This window comes from Siniperca chuatsi, linkage group LG8 (genome assembly GCF_020085105.1).
Source record: "Siniperca chuatsi isolate FFG_IHB_CAS linkage group LG8, ASM2008510v1, whole genome shotgun sequence".
Taxonomy (NCBI): Eukaryota; Metazoa; Chordata; class Actinopteri; order Centrarchiformes; family Sinipercidae; genus Siniperca; species Siniperca chuatsi.
The window spans coordinates 3229548-3254142 of NC_058049.1; the positions used below are offsets into that span (position 1 = coordinate 3229548).

Below are 24595 nucleotides of genomic sequence, written 5' to 3' on the forward strand. Positions count from 1 at the left end.
CATGGTGGAGGTCCTGCAGTCTGGATTTAACCTCCAGTCGGCTCAGATTCCAGCTGGATGAAATCTTTTAAAATCAAAACTGAACATCTGAACCTCTGAATCTTTGATTCAGATCAGTAAAGCAAAGAACAACTTTGATGATACTGTGTCTGCAGGGTCTGTTCCACTAGATTTCAGTGCTCAGCATCTCCAAGAATTCTGTATGCACTGTGTTTTAGAATTATCTCCTGCTCCGCTGCTGACCGTCAAACTACGTCTTGCAGATGCTTTTTGTTTCTAATTTTAAATCCCCAACTCTTCACTCTGATATTTAGTTTCAGTGCTGGCAGGAGTCTTTTCAGTTACTCTTAAGATGGTCTGTAGATGGCATTGCTAACGGCACCGAGGATTGCTGCCCTCATACAAGATGATTTATTTTAACGGCAGATTGTTTAGAACACAAATCCAGTTTAAGAACGGTCTTCACACATTTGATGAATCAGGTTTTCTTATTTTGTGTTATTTTATCTTTACGAACAAATTTAAGAGAGAAAATAAGACAGCATTCGTCAATGAGGAAGGACATGAAACAAACCACGGCCACGGTCTTGTACTGTAGTTGCAGTTTGGATATGTTATTTTTCCATCCTCCTTATTGCAACAACAACCCCAAAAACCCAACAGAAGCACTTATTATATCTTTGAATGTATACACTCAGCCAACAGGCCTTATCTTTGAGAAAAGCTCTACAGCCTTCTGTCTTCTGTTCATCTATCCCTCTGACTGTCTTCCCACTGTATCTCTCCATCTCCCCGTGTAAGACTAAAGAGGGAGCAGCAGCTCCATGACCTTCAGCTGCCTTCCAGCTTTGTTCCAGCTCAACTATCCATCTGCCTGTCTGTATATCCATCCTTTTTTGTGTGGTTTTACGCTTTTTGTTTATTTAAATAACCGCAGCACTTTAAAACCAAACCTTAAAAATATCAATCAATCAAACAGCAGCAAATGCAAGCCTCCAAGAATAGAGAGTAAAAAAGCTAAAAGCCGGGTCGACTGCAGTCTTAGAGGCTGAGGAGGATCTGAGGCTGCACATCGGCTCACGGGCAGGAAAAGAATCTCAGATATGGCTCGAGGCCACAACTCTCCATGATCAGTAAAATCTCTTACATTCACAAAAATGAGAAAATGACATATGGATGAAGACCCATAACCACCTGCTCATCCAACCGCGAAATCCTGTCCATCACTCCATCTCTACATCTGCCGGTATCTGACGATCTATTCCTCCGTATGGAGTTACAGCAGCTTGAGTCAGCAGTGCAGTGACCCTTGACAAGCCTTTTTTTCCTCCCTTTCTTTCATCTTTTTTTTTAAAGGGAACATCTCCCTGTGGATACATTTTACATCCTTCTATTCAAGGTCTTTCTGGGATTTATGCTTTATAACTTTTGCTGTTTTGTTGTAATTTAATTTCTCTGCCGAATCAATTTCCCTCCAACCTGCCTCGTCTGCTTCAGAGAGACTTTGGACCTCCAGAGAATGCAGCTGCAGTAGTCGTATGTGGTGAGAGCAAAACAGATGGTAGTTATAGTTTAATATGAGCTAAAAGATGAGAGATTTTGCAAGTCAAAAAAAGCTAAACTTGTGTGTAATTTGTCTGGCTGCTGCATTGCATTCTGGTCTGTTTTTCTGCTCCTGTGCGTGTAGAAGTTGTTCTCCATGTTCTTCTTCTCTGATAAATATCTTTTTATGTGATTGTTGAATGTTTAAAGAAATACAATAAGCTCTTGCACCTTTGATTTTGAGGGACTGACTCCAAAATCTGGCACTGAAATGTTAATGTTTGAAAAGACATTTTTGGATATAAGGCTTTAAAACCCACGACTAAACAGCTGAATGAGTCGATGTGAAACAAGACACTTATCACCAGAGAAACAACAGCATTGGATGCACGAATAGACCTACACTATGGTTATGTTCATGACCGTGAGAATAAGATTGAAGTAGCTTGATATTGTTGTCGATACACAAATGGTCTTAAGTGCAACACACATCGGCGGCGTCCCAAAGGTCGTGTCATTTGAAACACGCCAATTGACGCCAATGGTACACATCGGACAGCACATGAGGACAAAAGAATTAGTCAAGGTGCAGCAGCCGGGCTGTGCCGATCTGTGAGGCGCTTGATGCGCTTCAATGCCGGGAAATAGGACAGTGGAATCTTCCAGCTGATTACGTCAACCCGCAATGATGCACGTCTAGACATCGTCAGTTTGTGGCCTTGCATAGAAAACAATAGGTGCTGGTGTTTTGACATGCGTCCTATGCCGCCACTGTGTGTTGTCCTTGAGAGACAAGGTCAGGGTGGATAGATGTGTGCGCTAAATGTGTGACTTTGACAACAGAGCGCTGTTTGCGGTTGAAGCAGATCCTTGTTTCATAATAGATATATCTTTGTTTCGTTGGCATGTAATTGTTCTACGTGCTGAACTGAAGCAGTAGGAAGCTGGATGCTGCAAAAATGTATTCATGCACAATACAAGTTACTGAAAATAAAAAAAAAATACTTTTAGAGCACAGGGTGTTGCTTTCAGTTTTATTCTCAGTGATGTCGCTTATCGTTATCACTAAATGTGTATATATGGATGCATATCCCTCTCTCTAACATCTCCATATCGTCTGTCCTTTCTGTCTCCTCTCAGGACTACAGAGTGAACATCTTCTTGAGACAACAGTGGAACGACCCTCGGCTGGCCTACAGTGAGTACCCAGACGACTCGCTGGACCTCGACCCCTCCATGTTGGACTCCATCTGGAAACCTGACTTGTTCTTTGCCAACGAGAAGGGGGCCAATTTCCACGAGGTCACCACCGACAACAAGCTGCTGCGCATCTCTAAAAACGGCAATGTGCTCTACAGCATACGGTTAGTGGAGGAAGTGTGAGGTTTTAGATTCCAACTGTGAAAAACCCTGTGTATTAAATTGATTAATGCAGCATCTTACAGTTACCATTTCATTTGGTTTATTAAGTATTAAGCTGACATTAGCAGTTAGCTGGCTGACTTCTCTTCTTGATGTTTTTGTGTCCTCAAGCACAGTCGTTCATCTTTTGTACTGATGATTCAACTAGTAGAATTTCATGAAGTTGTTTCCTGAAGTTTTCCAACTTTCAGTCACCTGAAATTGTCTATGAGAAGAATAACGGCACTTTACTTCTGTAACCCTGGATGCCTAAAATTACTCCTCCAACTTTACTACTCTATTCATTTTAAATGCATAACAATTAACCACCAAAATCTGTTTTTTTCCCTAAAAAATAATTTTACTACTGAGAGATTTTAGAGGTTGATGATACCATATGTGCAGCAAATTCTGTGATAACAATGTTACATGTGTTGGATATGTATTCAATTGTCAGTGTCTCCTGCTCATATCCAGACTAATTGATTAACAGTGCAACAATAGAATGAACTTTTTACAAGCAGCAAAAAACACAGTGCCTCGATATTGGTGGAGTATAACTGTACAATGATCATTGAAAAGAGATATAACGGTAATAGAAAAAGTTTTGAGTCATAGCAGAAGAGGAAGGAGAAAGGTTATGAGTTTGGAGGTTATATTCAGACAATCAGTTATAAAACTATGATGGCTCTGACTTCCTGTTTATTGCATTCCAGAGGCCTTTATCCTCGGCTTTAGAGTGCACTTGCATCAAAGTTGGAGGTTTTTATTTCCTCCAGAGCTCTACGTCCTCCCTTTTTTTCCCTTGTATCTCCAAGACATCCCATTCAAGGCTTTCAGAGTTATAGCCGCCTTCCGCTGACAAACCTCTTAGCCTGCTGGTGTCTCCTCCTCCTCCTCTCCTCGCTTTTATTGCCTCTGCTCAGGGCGAATGAGAAAGCGCTGCAGCAGCCATGGTAATCTACTCAGCCTGTTAGTATTCCAGCAGCGAGTCTGATCCGTTATCAACCTCAATTTTCACCTTCATGTCCAGCAGGAGGAGTGGGATTGGTCCTTTATAATATCGTCAGAAAAGGGATGAACCCTGTTTTCCCCCTCTGTCGCTTTCATTTTTTAACTTGACACCATCAGAATGAACCCTCCGTTGATCAGCTTGATCTCGGAGGCGACGAGGCGGCTCGGGATATTAAACCGTCCTGGGAGAAGGGGGAGAAAGTGGGTCTTGTAAATGTTGTTTACTCTGTCATGACCGATGGCCGCATCTCCGCCAAGATGAAAGTGAACTTTTTGAGATTGGATGACCAGATTCACATGTAGTCCAATCTCCTGCTGTACTTCAAAAGTAAATGCAGGGCTTGCTCTGCACTGATATGTGGTCCCATTTGTGCATGTGGGGTGCTATATCAAAAGGAAAATCTATGATACTTTAATTTCAAGAATTCATTTACAAAATCCATCATGTATTAAAAATGCCAAATGTTTTTCTCTAAAATAAAGAGGAAATACTGAAAAAAGGGCAAATCAAGAAAACCACGATACCTTATTTTAGGATTATTCAATCTGAGAAATTCTCTTTTGTTCAAATGCCTAAAATGACCTGTGTTTACATTCACAGGATAAAGACTCTAATTGATCATGTGATTTATGACTCCTGTCCTTCAAGAGCAAAGGCAGAAGTAGCGTGATATGGTCATGGAGCCACAATGTATGGAGGAGGTAGTGGTGGACAAACTGGTCAACCGAACGTGTGACTTTGAGAGAACTCTTGGTGGTGGGAGCTGCAGCAGAGGCTGCGACACACAGCTCATGAAAGCTATTAAAGTACTTTAAAACCCTTAGTACCCGATTGCCACAATTAGCATCAAAATGATCACATTTTCTGAGTCATAACTTATCACAAATAAACATCTGCTTAGAAATCATAGAAAAAAGACTTAGAACTCCAGAACTTGCCTGATCATCAGTCATCACGTTTTTAAGTTTTCTTTAGTATAAAAGTAATCCAGTGATAGTTGTCTGCACATCCATGGGTGCGCTGCAAACAGGAACTGCTACTAGCTAAGTTGGCATACTTTTAATGCTAATAATTTGCCAAAATGTAAACCTACTGTATATGGTCTAACAAAACGGGGCTCCAGGTGTCGTCCACATCTAACTCACTGACTCCTTTAAAACATTATACTTCCTGCTTGCAGCTCTCAAAACATTATGAGAACTGTGCTCCCAAAACATTATCATTATCATTATCATCCAAGTAGAAGTAATAAGAAATCAAATAATTTTTGTTTACGCCGCAGGCAGAGTTTTAGTCGATTGTATGCTGGCAGATTATAGGATATTTCACTTGTTTGTAGACGATAACTGTTCTTTGAAAATAATTTTATTATTGTGTCGTCTTTGCCAAACTTTGCATATTTTATTTTCCGATAAAACTCAGCAAACACAATTTGAGCTCAGAATTTATTTGTTACCATTCAGTAAAAGTACATAGTGTAGTCAGATATCTTTAATGTCAGTAATTGTTGGGGTCATTAAATTCACCATCTGTCCTGCATTAGTAATGCATGATTTTTCCATGTAATCCCACTTGTACTGGAACAAAAGCACCAGCAGGGTTGGAGGTTCACCTCCATCTAAAGCTCTAGGAGTATAAAGCAAGGCACTAACTTTGTCAGCATTTGGCATTTAGGTGTCACGATGCAGCAGACAGAAAACCACAGAGCTGAATCTTCTTTCTGAGAAGGTGGGCCATCTGTGGAGGCTACCTCATGTGTGTAATACATATTCAGCATCCTGTCAGGGACTTTTAACAATGTGCAGACGTGGCGAAGTTTATTTGGTACATCAGGCCGACTGGACGTGCGTGTTGTAGCAGCGGGTGTCCTGTTAGAGCAGAACAGAAAGACTGAGTGTGTGCAGTGAAATCACCTCCCGCACATCACGACAACCTGCTGACAGCTCAAACTCTGCAGAAATGAAACTGGAGCAGGGGTTGGGGTTTTTTTAGGTTTTCTCAGTGAAATCAACACTGTTGACCATAGCATTTAGTGATTTAGAGATCACGAGGACGGTGGTGATGGATGGTGGTTTTCGCCAGCAGTTATTAACTTGTACTATCTGAGAATAACCTTCACAGTCATATGACAGATAACAAGCTCCCTGATTACCACAACATATCACAAAGCAACCAATACAGCACTGCAAGTAGTGCATTATGGGAATTAGTAAGAAGGTCTTTCACCAATCAGATTGTCTGGCTGAAGTTACCTGACAATCAATGATATTTGGTGATCTTAACCTTGGAAGTTAAGTCAAACCACAAGATCCATTTAGTATCTGTTCTGCAGAATTGCATCACATGGTCTTCATCAGCAGACAGAGTTTTTAGATGTTTAAATTTTTAGCTCTTGAAGGACTTCTCATTCATGTTGGCTTAAACACTGAGTTTCATATTTCATTCTGCAACTGAGCAAATTCAAGATTATGTGATTTGATCGAAAGCTCCAGAACAGCTACTGAGCTTGTGCTGAGATTTTTTTTTCAAATTTAGTGACATTTTATGGGAAATCAAAGTTTTTGCATGGGTATTAGTTCTGAATTGCTGAATTTATTATTATATTATTGATTGTTTTACTCAATTATAAAGTGGAACTACCAAGAATTTTCAGTTGAAAGCTAAAAAAATTCAGAAATGAGCAGAGCTAAGCTTTGCTGTTTATTTCTCCTTACAATTATTTACATTTTACAGACTACACATGAATTGACTTATTGAAAAATAATTAAATTGATTGATATTGAAAATATTCATTGGTTGCATCTAATTTATTTTGAAAGCACAGATGATTACATCTTCTGCAGTGTCCCTAGTTTTAAATAAACAGCTCCAAAAAGGCAACTAATTTTATAATCTTTAAAATATTGAGGTCTAATGGGTAGAGTGGAGCATTAATAATGTCTGAGAATGTGTTTTATTTTTCAAATGGTAGATATCTCATTTTAAAATGAAAGTCCTGAATTTCATATCAGTTATAAATTATTTTTTCCATTCATTTCTGGGAAAAGTTGATTTTCGCAGAGACACATTCCCTCCAAGTGACAGCTGTAATTAATTTTGGTGCCTGAGACTCAGAAACCTAATGTGTCACCACGACGCGGGACCAGCTGCCCTGAACGTTTTAATTTTCTGAGCTTCACGGATCGGCCTTGCATGAAACAAGATTCATTCCCATGTTGCAGTACGCCTGCTCAGCTACAGGTTTTCATCCTGTTAGTCCTCTAGCAGAGGACCTCTAACGTCACATTCCTGTTGGTATTTTCTTCAGGTTTTCCTATTATGATAATCAATATTTGGGAAGTTGAAAATTCATCTCAATCTCCATTTTGGGCTGCAACCAACACCTATCAAATATCTTCTAGATTAAATGAGGAAAAGATAAGGCCGGCAATGTTCTGTATCTTTGTTATTGTCAACAAATCCCATGAAATGACCAAAACCAATAATATGTTAATCTGTTTCTCAATATTTTACGACTTCCCCAGCCTCAAGCCCATTGGTTTCTACTGAATTTGTAAATCTTTAAAAACAGCTTAGAATATACTGTACTGAAAAATAAGGCTAAAATTCAAATTTCAATCAATATTTAATCTACAGTTTATCACACAGAGACAAGCAGCAAATCCTCACATTTGAGGAGTTTACACCAGCAAATCTGTTGCTTTTATTCCTGATAAATGACTTTTAAAAAATACATTTTGAAAATTGTTGCAACTAATCATTTAATTGACTGTTGTTAGTTTGAGTTTTGTTTTTGTTTCAGTGCTGATCCACTCAAATATGTTTTACTCAAATCATGTCTTCATGAAAGCAGGTATAAATCAGTTAAATGATTATTTTATCAATGTTGTGTTTATTATTTAATTAGTTTGACTTTCACCCCTCAAATCTGGGACTTGCAGTGAATTTTGCAAATTTTTTCTCAAGCAAAGTATTTCAGCTCCTTTATCTTCTATAATGCTTTTTTATGTGAGCATACAATTAAATATTTATATAATGTAAATGGCAGCTAGTAATGACAGTAATTGATTAATTGAAGCTATTGTTGCACCTATTACAAGTCAGTCTGGATAACAGCAGTGGCTTAAAAATCCCCCCCAAAAATTAAGTATTCATTTTTAGCAATTTCAAACACGTCCTGATCTGTCGCTGTGTGGTGGCCTGGCGCTGGCTCGTGTAAAGCTCCGGATAATCCTCTCAATACTAAGTGATGTCGCATGCGTGTGTTTCTCTGTGTGTTTGTGTTTGCAGAATAACACTGATCCTGGCCTGTCCCATGGATCTGAAGAACTTTCCAATGGACGTCCAGACCTGCATCATGCAGCTGGAGAGCTGTGAGTAATTACACACACACACACACACACACACACACGTACAGTCAGGGGTAGCTGGCAGGGTGAGAGATATGATATAGATTTCTCTGTGGCATTTTCATTCTTTGAACAGACGTGAAAGGAATCACAGAAACAGGAGCTGAGATTCAAAGAGCTCTGCACTCCTACAAAGGATCAGTGATCATAAAAGAAAGAAATAACAATACAACGCTCACTGGTACTTTACTAATATTTGGTGTCAGTTCTGATTTTAAGGTACCATTGAAATTTGTGCAACCACCAAATTAAAGCATTTAAGTAATAATAATAAATCAACTTTATTTGTATAGCACTTTCCAAAACACAGTTACAAAGTGCTTTATAGAAAAAAGTACACGCAGTCAGTCAAGATAAAAACGACAAAGACAACATAAAATATAAAACCCGATAAAACAACAGAGTGTGCAATAAAACAGGTCAAATGCAAGTGATAAAAGAGGCACCGAAACTAGACAGACCATAGATTTACTATAAAACAGCTTCCTATAAAAGTAAGTTTTGAGGAATGATTTAAAAGAACGCACTGAGTTAGCTAACCTTAGTTCTTCAGGTGGGGAGTTCCAGAGGTAAAACAAGGAGCATCACTTCAACAATGACACAACAGAGATTGTTGCTGATGTTGAAATAATTTTATCACCCAAAACTAAAAGTAACAGCTATTGTTGCAGACAGATGAAGAACATCGTGTCCAGTGGTGGAATTATATACCCATATAATTATTGACCGACGGTTGGCGACCCGACGCGCTTATTGAACTTTCTTCAACTTGTGGAATGTTGTTTTCCCTATCAACAATCTCTGCGTAGCTCCCACAGAGCCGATGTTTAGTTACGGGTTTGAGGAGTCGTACATCAGCTACGGTTTAGCCTACACTATCACCCCTTAATGCACAACTATCCCCTTAACTGTCAAGTAATTTAGGTGTTGTACTTATTTATAATTTTGAGGTTGAACTACATTTCAGGGGAAAACTTAATTAAATTCATCCACAATCAGAATCAGAATCAGAAATACTTTATTGATCCCCGAGGGGAAACTCTTTCGTTACAGCAGCTCACTATCACATCAATGCACATTTGAGAATAGAAGGAATAGAAGTACAAAGCAAATCAACTTGAGATAAATAATCAATAATAATAGTTTTCTTTCCTTTTTCTTTCCTCTTTTCTTTGTTGTTTTCCTGCTATCCTGCTATTTTTCTTTTCTTATTTTCCCAGTTTCCGTTCTTTTTCTTCCCTTCTGCCTTTACTTCCCATTTTCTTTCCTCCTTTCTACATGATTCTTTCTATCCTTCATTCTTTTCTTCATTTCCTCTATCCTAATTTCCTTCTTTGCTTCTTTTGTTTCTTCCTCCTGTATTTCATTTTGTCTTTATTTCTCTTTCTTTCCTTTGTCATTCTTTTTGTCTCTGTCTATCTTATTTTTTCTCGCTTTCTTTCATCCTTTCTTACTTCCTTCATTCTCTATTTCTTACCTTTGGTCCTTCGTATTTTCCTACTTTCCTTCTGTCTTTCCACCATTTCTTCCTTGCTTATTTCCTTATTCCCTCCTTTTGCTGCACCAACTGAAATGCATCCAAACTGGAGTTATGAGATGACACTTAACTAAATTGTAGTCTTTTTTATAATGAGTACTTCTGCATAAATACATTTCACTGCTGATTATATAAATGATCACATTCACTGGAAGAGTTAGAGAGCTGTGGACGCTGCTGACACGCTGGTAGGCAGATAACAGAATTTTCAGTTTGTATTGAATTGGTCCTTTAACCCCAAAAACCCTCCTGCGGGGGGTGGACCTGTCACTGGGTGACCCTGCACCCCGACCAGAGACAGAAAGATCATCTTCCTCCTCAGGGGAAGAAGAATAAAAGAAATGACCCACACAGTGATGAACACAGTCTAACCTCCTGCTCCCTGCTCTCTCCTCCAGTCGGCTACACCATGAATGACCTCATATTCGAGTGGGATGAGAAAGGAGCCGTGCAGGTGGCTGACGGCCTGACGCTACCTCAGTTCATACTCAAAGAGGAGAAGGACCTGCGCTACTGCACCAAGCACTACAACACAGGTGAGGACGTCAAAGATGAAAAGTGGCCTCTGACAGTTTGTTTGATTTTTTCCTTCCTTTTCTCTCCTCTGTTTGTTGGCTATTGCTGTTTGGTTGACACACTAATAAAATGTTTTCAAATTCAAGACATTTCGGCTCCCATCCGGAAGTCATTCTCAATTGTGAAAATGGTCTGAGAACTCAGAAATTTAAGCTACTCTGTGTTGCTTAAGCCCTGCCCTCAGGGAGGAGTCTTCCTGAGTGTCTGTTGTTTACCCTGACTAGTTTCACCTGAAACTGACCACAGAGTAGCTTAAATTTCTGAGTTCTCAGACCATTTTCACGATTGAGAATGACTTCCAGATGGGAGCCGAAACGTCTTGAATTTGAAAACAGTGTCCAGATGACTACGACTGAAACCTTTTCTACGATGGAACACTCCTGGACGAATGAGGGACTACACCGTCACACTAATAAAATCTACATCTTATCAAGTTAATTTTGTCTCTTATGGAGACGTAAAAGTCTTATTTTCCCAAAACAAGTGAAAAAAATCTGCCACTGCAGTGACAATACAAATCAACTTGTTTCAAGAATTTTCATTCATGAAGTGTCATTTTTGATGACTTCTTTCCATGATTTCCATCAGAAACAGGATAAAAAAATTACTGGCAGATTTGTTGGAGGTCTGAGACCGTTATTTGAGTTTAGTTGTTGATATCCAGAGGGGTTTTCTTGAAAGAACTGCTCAATCTAAACCCAAGTAAATATTTATTTATTATTCATTTGGAAACTTTATTTTCCATGTGTATTGAATTGTATGCTTGCCTGGAGACAAATTTATTTACAACTTTATGACTAAAGGACTATACTAACAAATAACTGGAATTAATCAATACTAATCAATCACTGTCTCAATTTTCCCTATAACTAGTACCAAATCCTGAGTAAAATGTTATCATTACTGACAGAAATGATGAACAAAGATACAAATGATCCAAGTTATAATAAAACAGGATGATTCTTCTTGAGCGATGACTTTTAGGCCACAATAATAGACAAAATTTACTTGATCAGATAGAAAGTTTCTGCAGTGCACCACAATAACATTTCAGCTAGCCACTTCACTTGTATAGATTATCATCTGCATGCAGAATATGCTCGGCTCAGCGGGGAGTGACATCACTAACGTCCTCCACAGCGTAACATATGCTGGAGGGTTTGAAATGCTATATGAACAGCAGCACTGACAGCACAAGTACACCACCATAATCAAAAGGGTGTGTTTGATATATGTAGCAGTGAGAGGAGTATGCCATGTGAGTGTCGTGGCAGACTTGAGTTGACTCCCTGAATCTGTTTGCAGACTTCGTATCATTTATATGTTAAACCTAGACAACTGTACATGTTGTTGACATGAGAAATGTGAAGAGTGTTTGTCTACAATGAAAAAAACAATAAAACAAACCCATCTCTTCCTCCATCTTTCTTTTTGTCTGCCCTTTACACTTCCTTTATCGTTCCCATTCCTCCACCCTTGTCATTCTCTTCTTAGTCATCACTTTCCTCTTTTGCTTTCCATCAAGCAGCCACCCTGTTTCTCCCTCATTTTTATTTTCTGTTTTATTGTGTTTCTCTCCAATATTTGCATTGTAACAGGAAAGATGAGAGAAATAGAGAAAAGGGCTTGAGACAACAGATACAGTAGAGAAGGTTAAAGGAGACCAAAAAATGAAGCAGGACTCGAGGCAAAGAGAAGAAAGAGGGATGTATCTTTCTAATGAATATATCTAAATTCAGACTTGGCACATATTCTTTGAAATTAAGAGAGAGATACATTAAAAATGTCTGCCTCGAGACTCTGCTGAAAAGCTGCATGACTCAGACACAGAATTTCATTTTTATTTGAATGTGTCAAATGTGGAAGTAACAGAGGAATACTACACTGAAATGGAAATACATATTCCCAAAATATTTTTTCTTTTCCTTTCAATGTCATGAAACCTTCAGTGTGGCTCGGTGACGAGGAAAACGCTGTTGGCTGCAAAGTTATTTTCAGGCACAAACTCAGAAATAACTGTTGATTTATTCAATTTTTTTCCAGATTGTGATTATGTACAAATACAACAACTTTCAAACATTGTAAAAATGTAAGAAAATTGAAGACTTCCGTGTACATGATAGGACTTCCTTAGACAGAAAAAATAATGAATAGCAGAGGATAAAAGAAGAGAAGAACTGACAAAAGAGGATGAGAGTGGAGAAAAAGTAGGAGAAAAGCACAAGAAAAGGCAGAGGAAAAGGAAGAAAAGGAGTACAGAGGAGAAAAAAAGAGAAAACTTCAAAAGAGAAGAGGTGAGGAAAAACACAATAAAGAAGAGAATGAGAAAGAAACAACTGCATCAGTCACGTGAGACGAAAGTGAGAGCAGCAGAAATCAGAAAAAGTCCAGCAAGGAGAATCTAGCAGAGGATGTGTGTGTTTTATATATATATATATATGTATATGTATGTGTGTGTGTGTGTGTGTGTGTGTGTGTGTGTGTGTGTGTGTGTGTGTGTGAATATATATATATATTGTTGTAACATAATGCTTTTATTCTGAAATACAATACTTTTCTCAAAATTCTTATAACACAAACCCTCACACGCCTTCATAAGGTGTTGACGCTCCACCCCTTGTTGTTAGTTTCTTAGCGTCCCATCCAACATCCCCTTTAACATCATAAGCAGTTCTAATTTGACTGTTAGTCTATTATTAGTATTTTGTTGTAGACTCTGTGATGCTGCCGTGAATTTGATTTCTTATCAATAAACCACAACAAAAGCAAAGCAAAACAAACTTCCAAGGAAACCTTCAACAAAAATACAGAAACGACAGGTCGCAATAAAATCCATCTCCAAAACACCAAGCCACTGGTCAAGGCCAATGTGTGTGTGTGCTGTGTGTGTGTCTGTGTGTGCTGTGTGTGTGTGTGTGTGTGTGCAGCTGGCTGATTAGTTCAGATTCAGATCCATCACTCACACAGAGGTTGACGTCTGCTGTCGCTGCTGAGGAGATGAACGATCCACCTCCAGACGAAAAGCCTTGACACGACTCAGCACCGCCACTCTCTCTCTCACACACACACACACACACACACACACACACAAATACACACATAAATCCACATGCTCATGCACACACACGTATGAATATACACACACAGTCAGATGCATGCAGAGTAGAGACAATGAAGTGATAATCCACAGCTTTGCTATACAAATACAGTCCATGCAAGTTTTCTCTCTATCACTGAGTCCCACTCAGAGTCAGTCTCACATCATGTATGATTCCTTTTATGGGTTTTCCTGTTTGAACAATTGAAACTGTCTTATCACAAAATTGACAAATAATAAATGATTGTTTACATCTTAAAACAAAAATTTAAAAAATTTACATTATCCGGCCATTTTGGCGAAAAACTGATTTTGATTTTGAGAAAAACCATCCTGGCTAAAAAAGACAAAGAAAAGTCAAATGGTTAGATTAAAGGTTTAAGCTGCATTAATCAATTTTGGCCACTAGCAGGTGAATGAAATCCACAACAAGCTGACATACGTAGCCCAGGTTCACTCCATGTAAAGTGGTGGTGGTTATTTGATTAAATGCAAATGTATTAGTTAATATTGTACCTTAGTGGTGCAAATCCCCTAAAGCGGGTCCTGTATTACTAGCTAATGTCGTGGCCGTGTCTTTTGTTTGTTTGGGTGGTTGTTTTTCCCAACCTTTATTCAAGTTATATTGGCAAACAATTGCAACTCATTTTCCATGTAAGAAAACAAATAACAACTTAATAATTTGTCCTCGTAATAACCAATGCAGAACATGAAGGAAAATAAAATACATAAAAACAAAGCGGGTCTGTTCATTTGTGACCCCGTCTTGTAGAGGGACTCTTTGTTCAAATCTAGTTTTAAAAGCTTTTATATTTTCATTTATATTGTGCTCACATGGTTCATATTCCTAATTAAACTGTATTCAACAAACTAACACTAATTAAGTATTATTCCAGCAAAGGTGGTTGCTATGCACTTAATGGGAGCTTGGTAGAGACAGTACATTCACACTGCACAGATGGTTGTAGGTGGGGGGTCAATAGGGGCCCAACCGCACAGTTTTCTGCTGTTGAGAGTGCTGAGACTGAACCAAAACTATGGGCTAAAAAAGGCTAAACGCTCTCTACTGATTCTGTCCGACTAAGTTTAAACCTGTGCCGTCTTCTTCTTTTCTTTCTTTTCTTCAGTAGAGGGCATGAATCCCCCCTTGTCCCTTCTCTCCTTTTCCTATATTTCTCTTTTTGCCGGCATCTCATCTCTGGCCTATTACTCTCCAGCCGTGCTGCTCCTCTGTGACTGTGCGTACGTACGTTTGTGGGCTTGTGTGCTATTGTGTGTGTGTGTGTGTGTGTGTGTGTGTGTGTGTGTGTGTGTGTTAGCGTGCGTGGTTGAGCGTGCACATGCCTCGCTGCTTACCAATCAAGCATTAAGAGGGAATTAAGGTGTCGTTTTTCCTCAGATTTATTAGCTGCAGTCTATTGTGACTCCAAGAGGGAAGGAGCATTTCCCTGTATCTCTCTCTCTCTCTCTCTCTCTCTCTCTCTCTCTCTCTCTCTCTCTCTCTCCCACTGACTTATCTTTTTCATTTCTTTCCATCCCTCCATCCACCTCAACACACACACACACACACATACACACACAAAAAAAAAGAAAAATACTAATTATGGTTTCTGCTGCATTGCAGGGCGCTTTTTTTCTCTGGCTGGTGATATGTTTGTGGTGCGTTTGGGTACAAGAGGTGTTTACACCCAAACACATACAGGACATAATGCATTTCCTAGCTCCTCACCCAAACCTTAACCAACACCAACATGCTTAATTCCAACCTTTACCCTGACGTTAACCCAGACCTAATTCTAAAAGCAAGTCACCCACCCAAAGGTGAACGAGGCTCAACTTTTGCTGCAACACAATGTGATGTCATCCGACAATGTGCTGAGTTGGCATTCCTGGTAGATGATTTTGTAATGTGAACATTTTATTTCCACCGTTTACCTCGCGATCGTTGTGATGAAAGATCAAATGATTGTTGCCATGATAACTTTCCAGAGTTGTAAAATCCTGTGTCCAGTGTTATAAACCGCTGTGCCCTGTTGGTGTCTGAGAAGCCTTCAGACTCATGGATCTGTTACTCAAACTCGACTTCCTGGATCTCGCCGGTACCTGAAACAACATTATGACACCAATGCATCCACTTGTGTTTTTTTTAATGCTTTACTGTGGTCTGAATGTTCTGTTAACCATCAAAATGTCCTTGGTTTTTAAAAAAACATCTTCACATTCCACTTTCAAACAAGACAAGTCAACAAACAAGTCTACAGCCATGCTAGCAGCTCTATGAGGCTGTATTTATGTGCAGCGGTGCTTTGAGCTAAATGCTATATCGTGCTGATGGTTAGCAGGTATAATGTTTGTCACGTTCAGCATGTCGAGATCAAAGTGGTGGACCAACTGACCCACCAACTTCAACTCAAATTGAACATAAAAGATCATACATATGCACATGCACCACACATGGCGTATGAATGAAAGTACAGTATGGACTTAAAGGACACTGCATTACAGTACAGTACACACACACACACACACACGACTGTCAATCACTCGGTACATGCCAGAAAGAGGCACAAGTGTGTGCAGTGTTAAATACAGGACACACACACACACACACACACACACACACACACACACACACACACACACACTACAGTGTTAGGTACAGCACACACACACACAGACTCAGCCCCCACAGTGAGATAGGGGCCGACTGAATAATTTCAATCTCCTTATCAGATGGAAAATATGGACAGCACTTAAAAGCTCTGAAGTGTATCACAGCTATAAATCAAGTCCATCTTCATCGACTATCCTCCTTCTCTTCCTCTCTTCCTCCTCCTCCTGCTGCTGTCATTTTCTCTTTCTCTTTCTTCCTGTCCTCTCATATCTTTCTCTCCTTCTCAACCTTCTCTCCTCTCGCTCTAACATCACATTTCCTCCACTCTTTCCTGTCCTCTTCCTCCTCTCTTCCTCTCTTTTCCTGTCCCCACTCTTTTCTCCTCTCCTCTTCTCTTCTCTCCACTCTTTTAGGGTTAACTCTAATTGATGAGGCTGCCTTCCATTGATCTACTTTGATTAAATGGATCGTCGGCCATCTTGCTCTTTGGCTCTCTTGCGGTTTATTATGAGACCCGGCGCACTCATTACATTACAGACAGAGAAGAAGAGACATTTATTACTGTTGCTACTGTACTGCAATATAAATAAGACCACTGCAGTGTGTTAATTGAATCATTGTTGCAGATTTTATTTACAGCCATTGTTTTTGTGCAGAAAATGCTTTTTGTGTTTGTGTTCTGTAGAACATATACATTGATTACTTTTTTAACCTCTGATTTTCATCCAAACCCGTTCAGTATAAATGTCAGATATTAAGTGAATAATCTATTCAACCGAAATAAAGCATTGGTTGCCATTAGCAGTGAGAGACACCATGGTTAAAAAGATAATGAAAAGAGCGCCACCTACAGAAACTCAAACTGTAACAGCAGAAAATCTAAGAGCGTAAACATCACAGTCCCACCCAGAAGACCCACAGAAAAGCCTAAATAAATTAGATTTGAGCACCAAAAATAGAGACTGAAATACATTTTAAAAACGGGGCTCTTAAGTAAAACAGGAGCAGAGAGATTAGGAGACGGAGGTGAAGACTCCATCCCTCCTAATCTCTCTGCTCCCCTTTTACAGCAACATGCTGCGAGCGTAAACATCCACTGTTACTTCCCCTTCACGGCCACACAAGGACTAACAGTGCTTCTGGCAGACTACAACAGGCAGCTGCAGATCACCAGACTTTCAACAGCAACAACACAGTCTGTGGAGTGTACTGGCATAAGAAAGCAATAAATTCAAGTTAAGATGCCAAGTTAAAGCAGGAAGGTTGAAACGATCAAATTCATGTTGATTTATTTGCCACAAGAGTCTTCTGAAAAAGAAAAAAACAGCTGACTAATTTATCAACAAACACACAATGAGGTGAAACAGCACGATGAAGATGCTCATTTAAGAGGCTTTTGACGGGCTCTGATAAACAATCTGTGTTTTTGTTCAGGTGCAGTATGAGGACTTAACCCCCCCACCAGTCTGCAAAACTGATAAAGCTTCTGGTATGAGTGGAGAAATCTCATCCACAAAAACCTGGATTTTGCCCTTTTTGTGAAGAGTAGCGCGAGAGACTAATGTCACTATCTGGTTAGGCTGTTGCAGAGCTGGCAGAGAGTTGCTCCCTTTGAGATGTACTTTTCAAAATGACTGCACTCTACGATTGTTTGCACAATTTAAACACAGCAAATTCTTGAGCTTGAAGGTTCCTTCTTGACCTTGGAAACAGCATCTTGACAAAAAGCTAATCCTGAGACCCAGACTGAGGCAAACAAAACACTGAGGGAACATTTCCAGTTAAACACTCCAGTGTTTGGCTGTGTTTGCAGAGTTGCCATCTTTTAAGGATTAAATGAAGGATGTTGAAGGTTAGTGCTGGAAAGACTACAAGATGTCATGGCCGAGTATAATCCTGATTCCGGCATGATGACGATTTTTAAAAACGTGGTCACTGTACTAGTCTGTAAAACGTAGGTCAGGTCAGCACATTATCTTGTATGTCGTGGTTGTACGGTTTGAATCTTGCAACTTAATGATTATATCAAACATGCTTCATGTTTCATGCTTTTAGGACATGAATCTTGACAAATCTGAATGTGCAACAGTTTGACCACGTTAGTGACGAAAACATGAACCTAGACACCAATAGAGAGGCGGCTGTCGCTCAGGAGGTCGATCAGGGTTGTCCACGAATCGTAGGGTTGGTTAACCCCAGCTCCTCCTGTTTACATGTCAAAATGTACTTGAACCCCAAATTGCTCCCAATGGTCAGGCCAGCACCTTGCATGGTAGCTTGGTGCCATGAATGTGAATGAGAGGCAAATTGTAAAGTGCTTTGCATAAAAGCGCTATATAAATGCAGACATTTACCATTTATAATCTGTGACAGTTTTTTTTTTTTTTGTCTTATTTTAAGTCTAGTGTGCTGCTGACATGATATACCTCAGCTACATTTAACCACAGTTAGAATCTATGTGTAGACTAACACCTAATTTCTATGCAGTGGGATGCATCAATTTCTACAGAATTAAAAACAGAAACTTATGCCAGCAGTATAATTTTAAAGATACAAATAAAAATGTTGCTAACAGTGGCTGTGATAATATAACACCACCACACAGAAGTATTCTCCGTTTTATGAGGGAGGAAGAGGCAATAACTTTGCCATTTTCTGTTGTGTCATGCTACAGTGCTACATGCTCCTCTGAACCACCTTTCAGACACTCTGCGACAGGCTGTTATTGCAACAAGTAACTGGCAGTATAAAGCCCAAAACACCTCCTGTGTTTGTTTTCAAATATTTAACATGTTTGGTTTCATTTGATATTCAGTAAAGCCGAGCATTTGTGTCTCTCTGATTTTCCGCTCATGATTTACACTTTGGCTTAGTGCGAGTGCTGAAGGAAGATGACATTTTGTCTCAAAGCTGTCAACTTTGTCTTCAGTCCCTCTATGTTTCTCTCTCCGGCTTATCCTCCTTTTCACCGCCAGTCAAACAACTCTTCCCTTCTCTGATCCCTCTTTCTCACTTTATTCCTCCCTCTGTCCTCGTCTCTCTGGATCAGTCTTTTAATTTAGCCCCGTCTCATCATTTCCACCTGTTTTTCCAGGGGACAGGAGTATGTCAGTGTTTAGATAATGTGCCCGTTCAGATGAAGATAATAAGGAATTCAGAAGCACTCGTCACTGCTAATGGAACTGCACCGCCTCAGGGAAACTGATGAAAGAACATTTTGCTTTTAAGTAGAGTTTAAACATCGACCAGCATTATTATTTCTTTTTTCTGAAATCAACCTCTTGTGCTTGATGTACTGAAAATTCTGTCATTTCCAAATGAGATATCCATGTTGAAAAACAGGACACCCACTGAGACAAAATGATTGGCTCCATGAATATATAACTGAGTAGTGAATATCTTTGAAGCTGTAAGTATCATGAGCCATCTCATTACAAAATAATAATCCTTTTTGGAGGGTGCAACTCTTTCTGTTCCTTTTAAAATTCGGAACATCAGAATAGATTACATTTTTTTTCTTTCACTGTAAATCCTGATTTGCTTTTAACTTTTTTAGACGTAAATCTTTAAGGCTCAGAATTTATAGTTAAGACAACAGCTCCTCTTCCATTACAGTTTCTGGCTTTGTTATTCTTTATTTCGTGAGACAGATGTGACTGATCTTTCTAAAGTTGACTGACTGACTCTTGAAGGAACTTCCAGCATTTCTACACATATTTGAAGCTGATTTTTGTTTTCTCAAGTATTCTTTGTAAAATCAGCGACATTATCATTATATTGATTTGTATCCATCATTTATATAGAGAGACAGGATCCCACTTCGTGGTTAGCTTCTGTTTCATTAGCTTACAGTTCTTAATGTATTTTCCTGCAGAGGGTTTTTTGGGACTCTTTCCAAAAAACAGAACATAATACTGGAGTTTTCTGTCCATACGCTGAGATAAATGACGATCTACTGTCGTACTGGATTGCACAATTTAAGCTGCTCATCAGCTGATCCAGGATGAAACAAGCGATTCTCTTAGTACAACTACAATGACTGCCATGTTATCGGAACCACATGGGAGCTGAAGTTGTTGAATGCAAACAAAATAATCATTGTTATATTAGTTTGCATTTATCATCACAGAAACCTGCGTTTGATTCTTGGTAGCAGTACATTGATGATTTATGTTTCTTTTAGGCCTATTTGCCCCTGTCATTTTTGTTTGCTTTGTCTTGTTGTCTGATGTTTATGATTACGCTTTTTCATATAGGGGAGAATCTTTTTGTAAGCCTGTTGGCTTCCTTCCTCCTGCACATATCCACTGAGCTCTATTATTGTCTATAAATATCTTGTCTTATTATTATTGTCTTTTATCATTATGTTTTAATTGTGCAAACAAATAGAGACTAAAATAAAGAAAAAATAAAGACTAATCACAGTTGGCCGTGGCTGCTGGTGGGAAGCCAGTTAGGGATCACATTCTAGTCGCTGCAATAGAGATTTCTGTTGGTCCGGGCGGTGGGTGGACCTGGGTATGGTGGCCGTGTAAGGCTCCCGCATGTTACACGTCCCAGTGAAGCTCAACACTGGAAGGTGAAAAGGAGCTAGAGACACTAGAACTGTGTCCCAATTCAAAATACTGTAAATACTAGTTGTATACAGTACTTTATTTAGTACTTTAATAGTATACTGTTTTGCACTTAGAATACAAGAAAATCAACATATTTCTTTCTGACAGGAAATAATACAAAATGCGCGCCAACAGACATCAATCAAACTGCAACTATCAAATCATTCTCTTATTAAGCTTCACAGAGAGAACACAGAATACTTTTCTAAAGATGTCATACTTATTATTTTGTTTTCTAAGATCTTTCCACAGCTATCTCACCACTACCTGCAATTAATTACTACTTTGTGCAATGCATTGTGGGACAATGGTGGACATCGATAGCGCACTGAAAAAAATCTAATGTTTTTTTAGTATGAATACTGGCTTTTACTTAATTTAGAGTATACTTAATGTTGTCACTTTACTAGCTTGAACACACTACATTTTCAAAACCTGGGAAATGGGAAAAATCGAATTGTAGATGCTCAGCCTATGTGATACTGTATGTTCAGTACAGTAGTAGATACTAATGTACCTTAGAATATGGGCAGAAAATCGCAGAATAAGTTTCAGCTTTTAGAAAGACAAAAGAACCCTCTTTGACAATCTATTTGCCAGAGGCTTGTGAAGTCTTGCTCTGCGACACTCTGGTGTTCATCAGGTCAATTTCCAAACAGAGAGGAATCAGGCTGTAATGGTTTCCAGCAACAATGTGTTAACCCAAGGTTAGACTACCAAAATCTCATCACAATAACAATTGTTTTCTATTTTCTTTTTCTAATGTCTTTTTCTCTCTTTCCCCTTACACCCAGATTCCTTCTTTCCATTCCTTCATATCGGCTCACTCTCAGCTCTTTTTGCTTTCCATCTATCTTACCTCTTCTCGTCTTTAACCAACTCCTTCCTGATTGTGAACTCACTTTTAATAAAAAATCTTCTTTCTTCCTCCCCCTCTTTCTTATTTCCCTCCCCTTCCCCTTACATTGCCCCCCAGGTAAATTCACCTGTATTGAGGCTCGTTTCCACCTGGAGCGTCAGATGGGCTACTACCTGATCCAGATGTACATCCCCTCGCTGCTCATTGTCATCCTGTCCTGGGTTTCCTTCTGGATCAACATGGACGCTGCACCCGCTCGGGTGGGTCTGGGCATCACCACCGTGCTGACCATGACCACACAGAGCTCTGGTTCCAGAGCCTCCCTGCCCAAGGTAAGGCCAAATCAAACGCACCTTTCAGTACCAGATTTTGTAATGAACAAAGCATTACATCAACTGCTGTTCCAACTTTGTATAAAGTTAGACTTTTTAAAGTTAGCAAAAAGTAATATTTTATTATTGATTTGGGAAAACAGGAAACAAAATCACAATTTGTGGTTGTACAGGGAGTTTCATGGCGTAACTATTTCTTGAAGAACAACAGTTTATCCAGTTCCCCAGTACTTCTGTGTAGTGTCTCCACTGGTTGCCTCGCAAACTCACTGTGATGACAAGACTCTAAAGCCCAGTTCGGACGAAAGATTCACGCTGAGACAAAACCGTTTTAGAACGTTGCAGAATGTAAACTGGCCCGTCTCAGCTCAGCCTGCATCTCAGCTTGTCAAGTCGCCAGTGGCTGGTTTTAGAACGTAGAACTCACTATCACTATCCAAATCTTTGGTCTGAGGTGGGCTTAAGAAGCAAATTGACGTTTTTACATTACTGCTTGTGTCCAGTTTAAACAAAAAGTACAACATGTTAATTAGTGAGCTATAAAAGTGTTGGTAGATGTGACAGATGTGGACAGAGCCAAGCTGGCCCCTGCTTCCAGTCTTTATGCTAATCTAGGCTAATCGTCTCCCAGCTCCAGCTCTATACTTAACGCTGAGACATGATAGTGGTTTCGATCTACTCATCAGCTAGAAAATATATAGGCGTATTTCCCAAAATGTCAAACCATTGCTCTAGATATAACACCATAAAGATATAAAATAACAGTGATTAAATAAGTAATCAAACAAAAAACATTTGGTCCATGCAGTATCACATATACAATACAATCCAATCAGTATTTGAATACATTTACTAAAACAACACATCACGTTCCAAGAGTTTCGGGCTTCATCTTCCTACCATTTTGTCCCTTTTTCTATTCAAATGTCAACAAAATTTTAAGATAGTACAGCAAAATAAAAATGTATATATGTATGGAAGGAAAAACATAAGTATGACATGAAGTTTGAGGGTGGTTGATGTTTTCCACACCTTTCTTCACACCGATAATTTCAAACAAACAAATGCAGCGAGAGACTGGCAGAATGCATGAATATAGGTGAAAAATAATTAGAGGTAGACAGAGAGCTTCATTTTCTGCTGAAAAATGTATGTTTAAAACAAGGAAATGAAGGAAAGGAAAACATAGAGAGGAATTAATAGAAGAGGGGAAAGATGGAACAGAGGGAAAAGAGGAAGAGAGAATGAAAAGAAAGGGAGAGAGATAGAAAATGTCCTTTTCATTGACAAATTTATGCTAGAGTACGAAAAAGGTAGAAAAGAGGCAGACAGATAGAGGGATGACAGAGAAAAATGGAGGGGAGGAGAAGAATGAAAAAGAGACATGTAGCAGAGGAAGTTCAAGGAAACAAAGATGAGAAAAATAACTTTCAAAAACCGAGAGAAATCTTTTCCTGTGAGGGATTTTCAGATTAAGGGGGAAAAAACGGTCAGACTTTGCGTGAGCCAGTAGGATTGTATAATTATGTCCAGGGAAGCTGTAATCCCCAACACACACACACACACACACACACACACACACACACACACACACACACACTCACTCACTCACTCACTCACTCTGTGTTTGTTGACATTAGGTGCTTCATGCGCTCTAAAAATTGAACAAGTGAACCGTGATTTCTCTGCAGTTCAGCTGTCACAATAATGATCACACAGCACAGCTGAGCTTAGGTGGGCATACTGCTCACACGCACACACACACACACACACTCGCACACACACATACATCTGAGTGTGTATGTGTGTGATTGATAGCAAACACACATACCTAAACACACGGCTCTTTTCTCATGCCACAGAGGGCTGCGCCATGTCAGGCGAGGCAAGAAAGGAGATGAGGAAAGGAGACAAGGAAGAAGGAGAAAGGATGAGGAACGAGAGGAGAGGAAATGTTGGATTTTTGTCCTGTGAAGCCTGAGTTCAGTAACGTCGCCTAAGCTGCAGTTCAGCGGGCCGCCGCTGGTCAGTTGGTCTGTCAAAAGCTCAGGCAGGGAAGAGCCTGGCCCGGCCTGCTGTAGCTCGGTTTGTAGCTTAGCCTGCCTGGTGCTAGTCCTAAAGCTGAAAGTATATGTTTTGGTTCAGGGCAGATACACAACCATTATGTCACAAAAAGAAATCAAGTGCCATTTGCCATTACTGACTGTGTTAATATGACTTATAACATTATCCATAATTTTTAGATAAACCCAAACTCACAAATCAAGGATCTATCGGTTGCTTTAACTGCAAAATCAACTCGGCAGGCTCCAAACATCAACATTGTAGTATCCAAACATAGTGCGATTGTAGTTTGAGGCTTTTCATTTTTGACTTTTAAGATCTTGTAACATGGGAGCAATTTAACCACCAAAATGAAGAAAGTCTTATTGCAGCTTATTTCTGATTGTAAACTTGTACTTAATTTATCTTACCTGTATTATAGCGTATTATATTTTGATTTGCTTAGTATTTCTATTCCTTCTATTCCTGTGTGCATTAGCGTGACAGTGAGCAGCTGTAACAAAAGAGTTTCCCCTCAGGGATCAATAAAGTAT

General features: G+C 39.4%; 1 protein-coding gene across 6 annotated transcripts in view; it reads left to right on the plus strand.

The window, feature by feature from the left end:
* The window catches only part of glra1 (glycine receptor, alpha 1), a 114821-nt gene that overhangs the window by 64519 nt on the left and 25707 nt on the right, over nucleotides 1–24595 (plus strand). For all 6 annotated transcript variants that reach the window (XM_044206197.1, XM_044206199.1, XM_044206198.1 and 3 more), the window contains 4 exons: nucleotides 2683–2906; nucleotides 8249–8331; nucleotides 10303–10440; nucleotides 21784–21998. In XM_044206197.1, coding sequence (XP_044062132.1) covers nucleotides 2683–2906; nucleotides 8249–8331; nucleotides 10303–10440; nucleotides 21784–21998 — 660 coding nt within the window. The remainder of the gene's footprint in view (nucleotides 1–2682; nucleotides 2907–8248; nucleotides 8332–10302; nucleotides 10441–21783; nucleotides 21999–24595) is intronic.